We start from the raw sequence: 14386 nt of genomic DNA, 5'->3' as shown, positions 1-14386 counted from the left end.
TTGACTTCAATTAGGAAAAGTATTAATTAATTTTTATTTAAATGAACAAAATTCAAGAAAATCAAATGGGATTAAATCAATTTAGGGATTTCTGTGGCTGCCTCATTAAGGAAATAAGGAATTACAATATTAAAATATAAATTTTAAAAATTGTATTAAAGGATGGTATAATTAATTTTCAAATTAAAACTGATTTTAAATTGTGAAAAGCTTCATTCATTTAATACAATGTTTAAGGTAATCCAAAACAAAAGGCAGATTTTTTAAAAATATATACTCCGCAGTCATCACTAGTTTGTGCTCTAGCTCTTTATGTTGAAGCGGTTTTTCCAACGGTTTTTTGTTTCAGCTCTTGATGACGAGCGAACTGCGCTCATTTGCGTGAACATTTTCGAAGCACACTTTTTGGGGCCGTGAAAAAATGTGTGTCAACAAAAGTTTGGTTTTCCAGCGAATTGTGTCCGCTCTCAATGCTCTCCAGTGGCATTGTTGCCACTATTGCTACTGTTCTGTGACCGAATCTAATGGCACTGGAGGGAAAGGCGGAAAAGTCGGACAGACAAAACCTGCCTGCAATTAGAGACTCCAGAGGAAGTTGGGAACGAAAACGAGTATATGTGAGAGCAACCCTTTTTGACAGTGGCGGGGAACTAGTTATGCTGCCATAATTAAATGTAAATTATCGCCATGTGCACAAAACTGTTGCCTGTTTACTTATTTATTTGCCAGTTAATTAGTTCGAAATGTGTCCCAAAATCTGGTGACTTTTCCTGTTCTGTTGGCATTACAAACCACGTACAAGAAATGTAATTATTGTCATTACATCAACAATGCAGACAGACACACACACACAACACACTCTCAATAAAAATGTATACCCAAGCAAAAGAAAACAATGCCAAAAAAAACATGGTGTTGGCATTTCCAATAGAAAGTCAGAGTGCGAGGCTTTTGTTTATTTTTGACATTGACGTCCCTCATTAATGTAAACGACGTCGAAGGGCACAAAAAGGCGACCTTCTGTAATTATAATTAATACGAAAAGAACATGAGCTCTCTGTCCGTTGACCCGAAACCAATACAGGAAACGAAAGAAAGTCATGGGGCAAGGGTGGGTTAAGTAACTCCGACAGGACCTCTCACAAATTGCGTCTTTCGCGGCATTAAAAATTCCATTAGCTGCAAACTGTCCGCGTTAATTAGTCCCGCAAACAACTGATAGAAACTTTGATCGCATCCCCTTGAATAAATATATTTCTCCAGGACTTACCAAAGACTCGTCCTGCCCGCGAAGCAGGCAAGGTGGCCAAAATCAGGAGCAGCACAAAGCCAGGAATGATGAGCCCTCGATGATTTCCGTATTCGGCCGATATGCGCAGCGTCATTTTGTTTGATGAGATTAAGAGTGGTTTTTTACTTGGGGTTTTTTTTACTCTCTCTTTAATCTAAAGCAATTTTAGCGGTGGTTTGCGTTACGTTTTTTGTTGGATTTGGTTAGATTTGGTTTCACTTTTGCCCTTGGGCCTTTCAAAATCAATTTACATTTATTTTTTTTGTTTGTTTCTAGTGCCAATTAAACTGTGTTTGTGCTATGAACTGCTGCGTTTAGAGTTCGGTTTAGTTTTTTGTTTGCACCGATTTTAGCTTTAGGTGATCATTTTGAACGAGCTGCAAAGAGGAAAGCGAAAAAATGAAAATTAAATTCTGAATAAATATGATAACAATTAAATTTGATTGCGATTGATTTCAGCATTCAATTTAATTAATCAATTTAATTAAAACTTTCATATTTGGAAGTAGTGATTTGTTAAGTTTCTAACAGGTTTCTCAAATATGACCTAATGGTAGAGGACTTTAAAAATATGAATCTTTATATAATATATTGCTTGTTATTCAATTCTAAACAGTATATAGGTTGGGTAACCGACTATTCATTTGGCGACGATTTCATATCGCTTTTTATCAGATTGTGTACACATGCCCAGACTTTTTTCATTTTTCAATTTAAGGGACTTTTACGGTCTCCTAAAATCCCCCTAGACACTATCCCTTTCGTTTTAGTTTTTGCGGCGGCGAAATTAACTAAAGATGTCAGTCCTGAACAGCGGGAAGCATAAACCCCTCGTGTGTGTGTTTGAGTGTGTGTGTGTGGGCCAAAGTTTATATGCTGAAAATGAATTTGGCATTTTTACAACAAGCGAGAACAGCGGCGCTCTCGGAAGTCTGACAGCATAAAATGGAGTGAAATCTCTGCTGGTGGTGTGTGCAGTCAACTAATGTGGCCAAAAAGGCGGATGGTGGTGCAGTGGGTGGTGCATGGGGTGGTGGTGGTGCAAGTGAACTGGGTGGGTTGTAAAAACGGGCTTCATAGTAAAAGTGAAATGCGCCGGAGGCGGACTGCACATTTAATGCGGCAACAGTTACAACATGTGGCAGCAAATGGCGATTGCTGTTGGCCCAAACAACTTGGCTTTTGACTATAAAAATGGCGAAAGAGAGTTGGCCTTAAAGCTGCCACGCCCCCTTTTCAACTTTGGCAGCAGCGCGTGTGGCAGCAGCAACAACACCAAAAACAACAACAACGACGATCACTGACAACAACGCTGTGCAACCCGCCGCACATTGCACATGACGTAAATGTTGTGGTTGCTTTTAAAAACTTTGTTTTAATGTGTTTGCTGCAGGCTGCAAGTTTATTTTTTTTTGCTAGCCCCCCAGTGACCCCCTTGTGTTGACGTTAAAATTTAAAGTTCAAATTTGTAACTTTCACGGGAAGTTTCAATGAAAACAGAGCGATGTGCGGATGGCAAATCGCTTTGAACCTCCGACGAGTGTACTTATTTTTCTCCACAGATTGTTGTATGTTTCTGCTTTAACACAACCACTTTTTAATTTTTTAATGGCATACCTTCATTTTTTCGATATTATATTCATTTTTTTCGTACAATATTCACCAACATATTCATAAAATAAACCAAAGGAGTACTGGCAAAATATTATATCCGCCGCAGCTGATAATTGAAGTTCTTTTCCATATTACACACCCTTGGTTTTCCCGTGAGCAAAAACACGTTGAGTTTTTCACAATCGCCACAATGTGTGTGTGGATGAATACTCGTACATAAAAACTCAGTCTGTGTAAATAAGTTTTTCATGCAAGCGATGCTGTTGTTATTTGGTTTTGGTCGTGGCCAGGAAACAAAATTAACGTAAGTTTGTTTGAGTTCTCTTGAAAAAAAAAACATTAAAACGTTAATTTTTTATACTATGCTTAAGATTCACCCATTTCAACAAAAACTAAGGATTTAATTATGTCCTTCAATCGTAAAAATTAAATTTTAAGGCGAAACTTTTCTACAATGAATGGCAAACATAGCGTTTCTACATATATTTAGTTGCAAAAACATTTTTGTCCCTTTTTAGAGTTTAATAATAATTATGATAATGCAAACCCATTTTATGTTGATATATGTTGATGGTTTATATGTCCAAGTTTGGATAATAAAAAGCTTATTATTTATAAAACAATTCCAAGGTAAACAAAATATGTCACTAAATTTAGTTCTGACGAACGAATAGTCCACTGTTTAATTGGAACTGTATTGCTGTTGTTGATACACCATTAATCGCTGTTATTATTTCCCAGAGTAAACGAGGCTTGTGTAATTCCACGAAATAGTGGACGCCTAATAAAGACATGGGCCCGAGAAGCCCATTAAAAGTGGCGGCTAGGCGACCTCAAATAGTCAACGCCTTACGCTAAGCACCTTAACGACAAGTGCCCCCTGGAAAAACATTTTCATCTCCGGTGGCAGTCCGTCAGTGGTCGTCACTCAACAAGTTACACCCGCCCAAGCCACAAGGAAAGTGGAAAACTGAGACCTTCCACCCAAATCCACCTCGTAATGACCGGTAGTGGATTGCAGAGTGGCGCAATGCGCTGTGCCAGAGGCAATTAAAGTGCCTTGGCACTAGTAGTTGTAGTTGGACAACCTTTTTCAATTTTCCACGTAATTCTGAACGCGTTGCAACCGCTCGTTCTTCTATTCTTGGCCATTAGTCCCCTTTGGGTCCGCAGACAGTTCCGAGCCGCTTTCATGCCCGAATGCCCCAAACAGCGAGCGGAAAACAGTGAGGAGCGTTAAGTAGCTGGATGTCAGTAGCCGATTTGCAGTTATGACAACACCACTTCCAAGTGCAGTGGCTCCCATTTGGGGGCAAACTTTAAATTAAACAGTAGCAAAAGGTAGGAGTGGTAAAGCCAGCCAAAAGCAGCGGGAGATGTGAGTTGCAGCACAGAGAGAAAATTAACTAAAACACTGGGCAATAATTCGGTGTTTTGTAAATATTAGGTAAAAATGAATTTCCAGTTTTCCATTTGTTAAATGGGATCTTTCATATACAAATTGATTTTTGTGTAAGCCTTCACATCAAATAATTTTGCACTTGGCTTTTGCAATAATGTGCTTACATTAAGAAAAAAATTTTATACAATCAAAACATTTATAAAAAAAAATTAATATAAATTTCCCAATTAGTTGATTGAATATTAAATAAAACAATTAAATTAATTAGTGTGTAACCGATATTATTTTGTTTTTATATACCAGTTTAATTTTTGAGCTTTGTATAAATTGACTGAATATGTTGAATGAATATTATTACATTTTAATGAACAAACTTAAATTTTTTAATCACCATATGAATTTATTCTATCAAATCTTTTCTTCTATATTTTAACAATTTCAAAGCAACGGAATACTTTTAGAGCACTTATCACATAAATATTCATTGTCAGCTACATATGTATAAAAAACAACGATATAAGTAATTATTTCAAACAATGTGGCTCACTTTTTTCTATGTGCAGGAACAAAAACAAAAACAGGGCGGCAGCGAAGAGCGAAAAAATATGGCACTGCATTTGCCATGAGGTACGAGGCAGGCAACAAGCAGCCCGGGAATGGAGTAGAATCATACAAAATATGCAAAGGACAGCAGCAACAGAAGTTGTAATTTACAGCTTATTTACGTTGGAATAAAAAATGAATTAAGACAACGAACCAGCAGCACGACAGCAGCTTCCTCACAGGCCAACTCGCAAAAGGTAAATGCATAAATAAATCAGGCAAAGTCCAACAGAAAAAAGTGAAAGAGTGGAGCACAAGTTGGAGCAGATAAATGCAGGAATATAATTAAATGCTTTGACATGATAGAAAAGCAGTCAGCTAAATGGAGATGCTGCAACTTGGTTAATTAGCACTGCCAGAGGTGTTGCAAATGTCCTTTCCTGACGTCATTTAATATGGATTGAGCAGCTTTAATTTTAAATAAGTGGACCAAACAAAGAATGCGAGCACAAAAAACACGTGTCAAGAGGGTGCAATTCCAGGAGGACTTGTCTCTATACTTGTACCGCTGTCGCCACTTGCTGGCGCATATAGATGGAGATTATAATGCCAGACGCTTCACAATGGGTGTGCGAAAAATAGAGATAAAAATAGAAATAACAACTGCAGCAGCTTAAGTGCAACTGCAGTGGCTGTGTGGCTCTAGTGCTGCTGCCACAAAAAGGGGAGGGCGGTGAAACCGTTCACATTCACCCACCCAACAAGAAGTTGCCTTTGTTGCAAGTGCAACTGCAATTGTTGCCGCCCTGAAAGCGCAACAATGAAGTTATTACACGAAACGAAACTCTTCTGCGGAATTCCAAATCACTTGCCAGCCACATACGCCTAATCATCGTGTAAGCCTTACTTGAATCTAAAAGGGACACTCCACTAATTCGGTTTAGATTCCGGCTGCAGCCAGAATTTATTTTATTATTTGCTGATGTTTGCAATTTGGGCACGTGCCGCAAATTGTAAAATAGTTGAACGTGTGCCACACTCGAGCCAAAAATCCTTCACCTCCCAAAGGTTAAGCACACAAACACTCTCGTTTCTGGGGTCCAAGAACCATTTTTGCGCTTCGCTGCCTTTGTTGACAAACATTTTTTGAGTGGGGCCAAGCATAATGCGAAAGTGTAGTAATGGCATCAAGAGCTACTGCCGAAATCAGCGCAAATTTAGTGGCAAGGCAAATAAATTTATTTTAGTTTTTCCCGGCCATTGTTGTTCATTTTATATTTTCTTTATTCGCCGACGAAATGTCTCAAGTCGCTGGCTGGCTTTTATTGCCCCAACAAATGGCAGCAATGGAATTAAGAAAAATGGCGCAAAAAGGGTTCCCAGCTTGGTGTTTGTTCAATGGCACATACAGTCGATCGGGCGGCCCTTTGTTTGGACCCCCTCCCCCCGAAAAATACCGAAATACCCAACTTCCCCTTAACAATAATGTCCGCTATTAGCGGCAGGGCATGACCAAATCTTGGGTCAGCAGTTTAAAATAAAACTTTGTTCGAAAGGGTCTTTATTTTCCCTCGAAATGCCAAACCAATTTCTGGGCCAGCAAACCGACTAACCAACCGCCCACGACACTCACTAATTAAACTAATTAACTGAGATGGCCGAGGGATAAGTTGGCCGAAATGTCTTGGCCAACTCGCTCCAAGAGGCAAATTGAAAGGGAAAACGCTCCGCAAAGTGGGTCAACATAAATTCAAAACCCCCGCTCTGCCCCAAAAAATGCAAAATATGCTGCAGTACGAGCTTGGAATTTTATTTTCTAGCTGCCTCGATTATAAACCGTTTAGTTATGCTTTCGGGTCAAACAGAAACAAATCTAGGAATAACCACCTTTTGCTGTGTTCTGTTTTCTGCAGCACAAGACCTTCAATCAGTTACTGGTTATTCCTCGAGATCGTCGTTAGTTTGGATCTTGGTACCGGCCAAGTACACGAACACAAATAAAAACTGAACACGGAACTTGACACCGACTGCCTCATTTTACTTTGATTTTATCTCTTTTATCTTTGGTAAATATGCATGATTATTCTGGCATTCACTGTAGATATATTTGCCTGGCTTAAAGCACTTTTCTGGCCTTTTGGCCTCTTTGGCTGAGACGTTCAGCGTCAGGATAAACGCGCACACACGCGACGCGAACGCACGAAGTCCGGCAGCGCCAGCGGACACATCCTTACGAGCGCACAACAAACACGAAACTGAGCCGCTTCGTTTTTGCGCAAATAAATTCCCAGCTGAAAGTCAGAAGCCGCCGTCGCACCACCACCCAAAAAACCCCCTGAAAGGTCGGCGGTTCGTGGCCGGCTTCGTGTTTCTGGCGACTTTCACCACACACGGCTATCTCCCGAAGTTCCGAACGTCTGTTGCCTAGATTTGTGCGCGGGTGGACGCTTCGGCTTTCGTCCTGCCGAGAGCGAAAGGACTCTCTCAGAGAGTGAGAAAGAGCGGCAGAGAGTTCGGGCGCCTGTTCCACTTTCAACTCCGAAACTCACCACGAAGTAACTCCGAATACCGGTGGCCTTATCACTGATAAGAGAAGCGCTCTTCGGCGGACACGACCTGCACAAATCGCTCAGGTGGCGAGCGTTTCGGTACGAACTGAATTGGACCGACAAGTTCTCAAAGAATTGATGGGGCAGTACCAGAATGTCCTGGCTGGGCAGTAGTGAGCTTAGGCAGGGATTATATCCTTATTTAATGAATATAATTGATAACTTAATTTAACATAATTTCAATTATAGATATTTACTTAGTAATTATTTTAGTTTACTTATATTATAGCCAAAGTGTTTGGAACGTTATGTAGATACTTCTTTGCATACACAATTTTCATTTTGGATTATTCAAGCAAATATTAAGCAAAGTGTCTTGACATGTTCATTCAATTAAACTCAAAATAATAAAATAAAATATCAATCGTCAGAAAAAGATTGTACCAAACTGCAAGCTTTAACTTTTAGCTGCTTCTTTTAACACATAAAATTCTCTAACATTTGGCTAAGCTAGGATACATTCAAAATTGTGTTAACGCTCTGAGCCCAAAACGCATAAAACCTTATTAATATTTGCCTATAACAGGGTAAAGCGAACACCCCTTAAAGTTCTAACAGCAGTAATATCGAACTCTGGTTTTGGCCTAACAGTTTCGTTTAACATCATTTTACAGACTATTAAGCCATAGCTATGGCTATGCATAGGAGAGTTTTTGTGAAATCGCATTCGATTTTTTGCTGTATATCTTGGCTTCTGTTAAAATCTACCACGGCCGAAAACTACCCCCAATAACATAAGCTTCCCCTTTTGCCCTTAGCGAATGTTTTGTTTTGTGACCTGTTAAAAATTCGAGTCGAGTCCTGGTCTTTCTGATGACTTCGACTGTTAAGGAAACAGAGGATTATTCTAAATGTATGTTGTTCACGCAGGGGTGGAAAATTTCGTTGGCTGTTATCGTCTTCTGTATTATCTTCGAATTTTTTAACACACTTGGCCTGATTCTCACAGCCTGTTAGACTGATAACTTCTGTTGGTAGGTTTACATTTCAGTTTCTGTACTGACAGATTGAAATGTATTTTTATGTTCTCAGTGAAGTGGCAACAGCATAAAATATGTGGAATACTATTGAAATTCCTGATTTCTTATAAAGTGTTGTTTTATTTAAATATTACATTTAATACGAGCATTTCTTGTTTTGTGTACAAACCAGAAGTTTTTTTTGGTCATGTTGTGTGTTTTTTAACATTCCGGCTCCTTTCTTGTACATTTCCGAATTGGGTTATAAAAATGTTCAACTAGCATTTTCTGAAACCTCCTCATTTCAGACTCTGTAATGTATACACCAGCATTTCTTGGCTCAAAATTCAGAATGTTAACGTGTGAGAAGTAAATAACATTTCTGGACTTATGCTCCAATGGAGAATTTGCTTCATTCTATGTTATGTTTTTCTCCTACATTTCCACATCGGCTCCATCACAGTACGTTATGAAGGGTAACAGAATCTGTAATATACAAATGTCAATGTAATGCCAACCAAATATATGGTTTACTAAATCGTCAAGAAATTATTATTTTTTCATTCACCGCTTACCTATACGGATTTTTTGTAAAAATACATTTAATTGTCCCGATAATTGCATTATTATTTTTTAAATTTGTTTTCAAATAATTTTCTAGAATACTTTTTAGAGCTCAATTTGGATATGTACACTTTCAATTGTCGATGCTAGATTAAATGACAACATATGTGAATTCCAAACGGACAGCAATTTAACATTACAGAAGCCGGCATCTGGCAATGTTACTCCTACAGCATTTTACATTCTGTACGAGCACTTTAAAGACTTAAAAGTCGGCATGTTAATGTTTACAGAATAAATAGCATTTATTGACGTGTCTTCAAAGGAGAACTTGTTTTGGTCTATGTTATGTTATCTACATTACAGAAAACTCCTGCTGCTATCTTTTATATTTTCGAATGGTCTTTTAAAATTGTTCGAATAGCATTTTCTGAAATCGCCACATTTCAGTAAAATTGTTTTAAGGAGAAATTGCTTTGTATACTAAATAACAGAAAACTTCTGCTGTTTTTCTTAACATTTCCGAATCGACTTGTTAAAATGTTCACATTACATTTTCTCACATCGTTAGTTAAATATTGAAGACAACATAATCTGTAATTGACTCCTAACAGATAAGGTAATAAATCTTAACCTTTATTTTATTGTTATCTTTTTTTATCGTTCTTAACTTATCTTCAACAAGAAATTATACAAATTTTCATTATCGTATTATTTACTTTTTTAGTGCTTACTTATATTTAAATCTTATCTTTGCTTTCATTAAAAAAAAATTGAAAATTGAATATCAAATCTCGTAGAAACTTCTGTCATATCTCACGGTACTGCCAATCGAACTCAATAATTTGTTGTGCTGATCAGCCGGAAACTTCCGCAATTATGCTAGTGCCCCTGGCACCTGCCCCTAAACGGTGGCCACGCCCCTCGAGCCGGTCGATTGCCCACAATTTAATAGCTATGACGATGGTATAGGTACTTAGCCCCACCAGCAACATCCTGATGCAACTGAAGTTCCGAAAACAGAGCGAAAACCCACCCTCAGGAAGTCAGCAGTGCAATCGTGTTCGCAATCCTGTAATCGCAGGCTCTTCATGTTGCTGCCGTTGTCAACGCCTCTCAAAAGGAGCAAAAAGGACATTTAGGATCAACCCCTAAAGGAAACCAGCGACGATTTATAACAAATTTTAAATTGCAAAAAATTGCAACAGTGATAAGGGGTCGGGATCTGGCGTTGGGCGAAACCGAAACTAATTGGCAACAAGGGCAATAAAAATTATGAACAATAGCGGAAATTAGGCATGGCAGCAGAAAAAGCAAGGGGAAGGCAAAGTCATTCGCTTTGCGGTTTTTCGCCAACTGACAGCGCATCGAAATGCCAACCAATGCGTGACGAATGCAAACTGCATTTATCGAATGGAAAATGTACACGGAAACAGACAATCCTATATTTAATACATTTAACTAAATTTTGCAATACATACATTTAAATAAATATATTGATGTAATTCTAAATAAAATCTTAGATAAATTTATAAAAAGGAAATATTCCCAGGGAATTATGAAAATATGAAGAGTTTTATATATTTCTTGTTCTTCAACCATTTTAAATACAACATCAAAATAAGTTCATAATAATAATGTTTACAAACAAATATAAGATTTGTTATTAAATTAATGTTAGCCCCAAAAGCTTTTCATTTATTACCAATAAATACATTTAATTTTTGTATCCTATTTTTATTCTCAGATAATTTCCAAATATAAACAAAAGATTCATATTCAGGTTTTTTTCTATTTATTTTCCTCTGTGTTCTTAAGGAGTAGCTAGTACAATTGCAGATGACATTGGGGATAACACTTTCACTGGGGGCCCGGAAGTTCAGGGGGCGAAGTTCACGGCACCCCGACAAGCACAAACTTTAATTAGCAACTTTTTCGATTTTTCCCCATTTGAAACCCAGACATTTTCCATGTCCTCGGTCGCGTTTGAGTGGCTGCTGCAGCTCCTTTTTTCCCCGGGCCATGTTCGTGGAAAAGTTATACCCTCTCTATAAATATAGCCATCTAGCCATGGATGTGTGTGTGTGGAAAAGTTTCCTTCTCGGCTGGGATAAAGGATACTTCGAGGGCGAATGACACTTGACAGTGATTTATGGCCGGGGCCACTGATAACCCGCCAAAACCAAAACCAAATCCAAAGCTGAACGGCAAGTGCAAATCCAGGGCATAGGGTGCCCGATTGTCTCACCAGACTCACCCCCTTGAATTCCAATTTATCTATATATACATATTATATATTTAGATATATTTCCATGCCGCAAATGCTGCAATTTCGAGCCAAAACGCTCGCATGTGCAATCATTTTTTATCGCAAATCTCCCTATCTCCACATCAGAACTCTAAGCGGCTGTTGCGAATCGCTGTCATGTGGTGAGGTCCTGCCCCGCCCCTCGTCCGCTTACCGCTCGCCGCTTACCGCCTTCCGCCCCTTTCGACTGCCCAGCGGGGTGTTAAATTGCCGGAGCTGCTGCCTCAATTTCAGCGTCATTCAACGCCATTAACCTTCTGTCAATTTCAATAAGTCAGAGTCGCAAAAAGAAAACCAGCCTGCCATTCATCGAAATATGCTGCAATTGCAGGGCAGTATCAGAGTCCAGATCTAATACAATATTGATAAGCAGGAATGCATGAGACCAAATAAGAGAGAGCCTGTCACGTTGGACATGTATGCCCTAAATTACACTCGCATCGAGACTGGCCGAAACCACAAGGGAGGCTCGAATAGAAATGGACATTGTTAATACTAAAAAATTTAAAATCGAAATTCTGCACTTGATGGGCTGTTGAAATTCGAGACAAGTGAAGCGTAGGATTTCTATTTTCAAACGAAGATAATAGGTATTTTCGGGCATCCAACAGTGGTTTAATTTATAGCTGGAAGGAATATCTATCTTTCGTATCTCTCTCAATTTTACATGGTTTTCATATTTTGTTTCATTAAGAAAGATTTACTTACCTTCAAGGCTGAATAAGCAATACGGAAACATTTTATTCCTTTATTGCATCATTTGGTGATAAATTGGATCTATAAGAAAATACATTTTTTTATAAAGTGTGTAAGTAAGTAATAAACAAGGAAGCACTGCAATCTGTATTACATCTTTGTATGTATAATTAAAATGAAATCTTTAACCATAAGTTTAAAATTACCTTTGGATACTCTTGATTATTGTGTACAAATATATTTTTACTTCATATGTTCAAAATTGAAAAGGGGTTTTATGATGTATTATATTATTATAAAGGAAATAAATTCCTAAGAAATTTAAAAAACATTTTTATTTATTCCAAATTGAAAGGGGGTATTCATTATTTCACTTATTAATTAAGGCTTTTTTAGCTGACAGTTTTAACTTTTAAATTCCGCTGAAGTGAGAAACCGCGAAAACGAGAGAGGGAACTTGCCTGGCCCGACATCGATCGCAGTGTTTAACACTATTTTACACTGTTTTCCACTATTTTGTGTTTTATCCCAGGTATTTTTATGCCGGCGCACACACCTTTTCTGACCGCATTCCCAGGCGGCGGACATCGGGCCGTTCGTTTGGTGGCTGCGCTTGTTGCCATTTCCGCTTCCGTTTGTCGCTGTCGTCGTTGTCATGTCTACATGTCCTGCGTCCTGTGCTCTGCGCATATGTGTGTGTGTGTTTGCCGTGTTGCACATAAATCGTTTAAAATAAAGTGATAATTGCATTTGTGTTTCAGCTGTCAAAGTGACGTCAGTCTAGGGAAGTCCTTTACGAATGGGTGTCTGTGAGCGGGGCTTAACGGGAACTGCCTGCATCGCGAGGACATTTTATGAATGTCGCCGCCGTATGAATAATTGCGATAGCAGCCAATTTGAATGGCCCCCATCCCATCCAGCCGCGATTCCTTCTCGTTTTGCGACAATTCCGAGGGTTGTTTATGTATGTTTTAATTTCAGTGTCACTGTGAAGTGGATTAAAGTATTTCCATCGGCTTACAACCTAAAACGAGTGCAACCCTCGGAAGTTGGCCCGCCCAGTGAGCTGCACTCCGGGCTTCCCGGCCGACAAACGCACTTTTTCCTATCATGATGCACCGCGAAAAATTGGAGTTTTCAAATTGATAGAATAAATCCTTTTTAAGATTACATAAAACTATATGTTTTTATATTTGGTAAAAAGATTTGAATAATATTTTAAGGAATGAAGAACAGTTATCTATAATTAATTAAAATTAGTAAACTTTTTCAAATTGACAAGAAGGAGCTGGCTGTATCGAGTTACTAAATAAGACCCATTATATTGCTATCACATTTCAAACCATTTACGTCCCAAACAAATGACGTCTCTTGCGATTTTATTGGCGTGGTATATTTAATATATCTATTAGAGATTGCGCAATTAATAACTTGTAAAATAATTTTTTTAACTTACTACTTTTACTGAATACGTAATGTTACAAACGAATACAATATAGATTTTTTTATCCAAATTATGGGGTTAATCATGATTGTGGATTTTTTTGGTATTTATTAATATGATTAAGAGTTACTGAAGTTGAACCCCCTTTTCATAAAATATTCCCAGATAAAAAATATATTTTTTTTCAGTACCTTTGGCTTGTGAATTTATGGCGGCTGATATATAAGGCATTCCTACCTCGACCAGTGCCTGTGATTAATATGCAACACCCCGTTGGCTTGTTGTCTGAATGGAGTGTTCGTGTGAAGCGGGCAAGTGTTCCCCGAATCCCGAATCTCGATTCCCGAACCCTCTCGGTCGAATTGAATTGTTAGGCAAATAGCATTAATATTTATATTGTTTTTTATGCCGGCAAGGGTGCACTGCAGATGGGATGTCAATTGCGTCGCTAAAGTGCCACTGCAAACAAAGGAGAGACTATTGAATGGAAATGTCGAGAGATCCGCGGCATGTGGCAAATTAGGTTGCCTTTGATGCACGATCATGGCTGCAAAAATTAATAAAGCAAGAAATAAACCAATATTAATTCACTTAGCTGCCACTTCCCGAAAGTGTTTCTCTGACGTAGCCAGCTGTTAGGGCACCTGCCACGCCCCCTTCTTGACCTGCATTTCCGGGGGTCTTGGGGTTAAATCGACACGAACTTTGCGTGTTTGTCGGCTGTCGAACTGTCGGAAAAAAGTACGTGTCGATTTGATGAATGCCGTTTATTAAGCAAACAATTTCGAGCTATTTGCAGCCTAATTGAGGACCATGCATCAACGTGTTGTGGCAGTTAAATGGCTTATTAATATTTAAAAGATATTTAAAAAGTGGAATGAATGCGGGGCCCCATTAAATACAAACTAGGAACACGACAGACGAATGTAACTGGTCCTAATGCAAACATTGGACCT

The 14386-nt window shown here is 38.5% G+C and overlaps 1 protein-coding gene across 1 annotated transcript in view; it reads right to left on the bottom strand.

Moving 5' to 3' along the window:
* The window catches only part of LOC108047687 (tyrosine-protein phosphatase 99A), a 123858-nt gene extending 116772 nt beyond the window's left edge, over positions 1 to 7086 (bottom strand). Inside the window, 2 exon segments of the mRNA XM_044459190.1 lie at positions 1271 to 1668; positions 6738 to 7086. Coding sequence (XP_044315125.1) covers positions 1271 to 1385 — 115 coding nt within the window. The 5' untranslated portion in view covers positions 1386 to 1668; positions 6738 to 7086.
* Between the last annotated feature and the right edge of the window lie 7300 nt (positions 7087 to 14386).

The sequence above is a fragment of the Drosophila rhopaloa genome, unplaced genomic scaffold (assembly GCF_018152115.1).
Source record: "Drosophila rhopaloa isolate 14029-0021.01 unplaced genomic scaffold, ASM1815211v1 contig_178, whole genome shotgun sequence".
Classification (NCBI taxonomy): Eukaryota; Metazoa; Arthropoda; class Insecta; order Diptera; family Drosophilidae; genus Drosophila; species Drosophila rhopaloa.
This window is presented reverse-complemented; position numbering and strand designations above follow the sequence as displayed.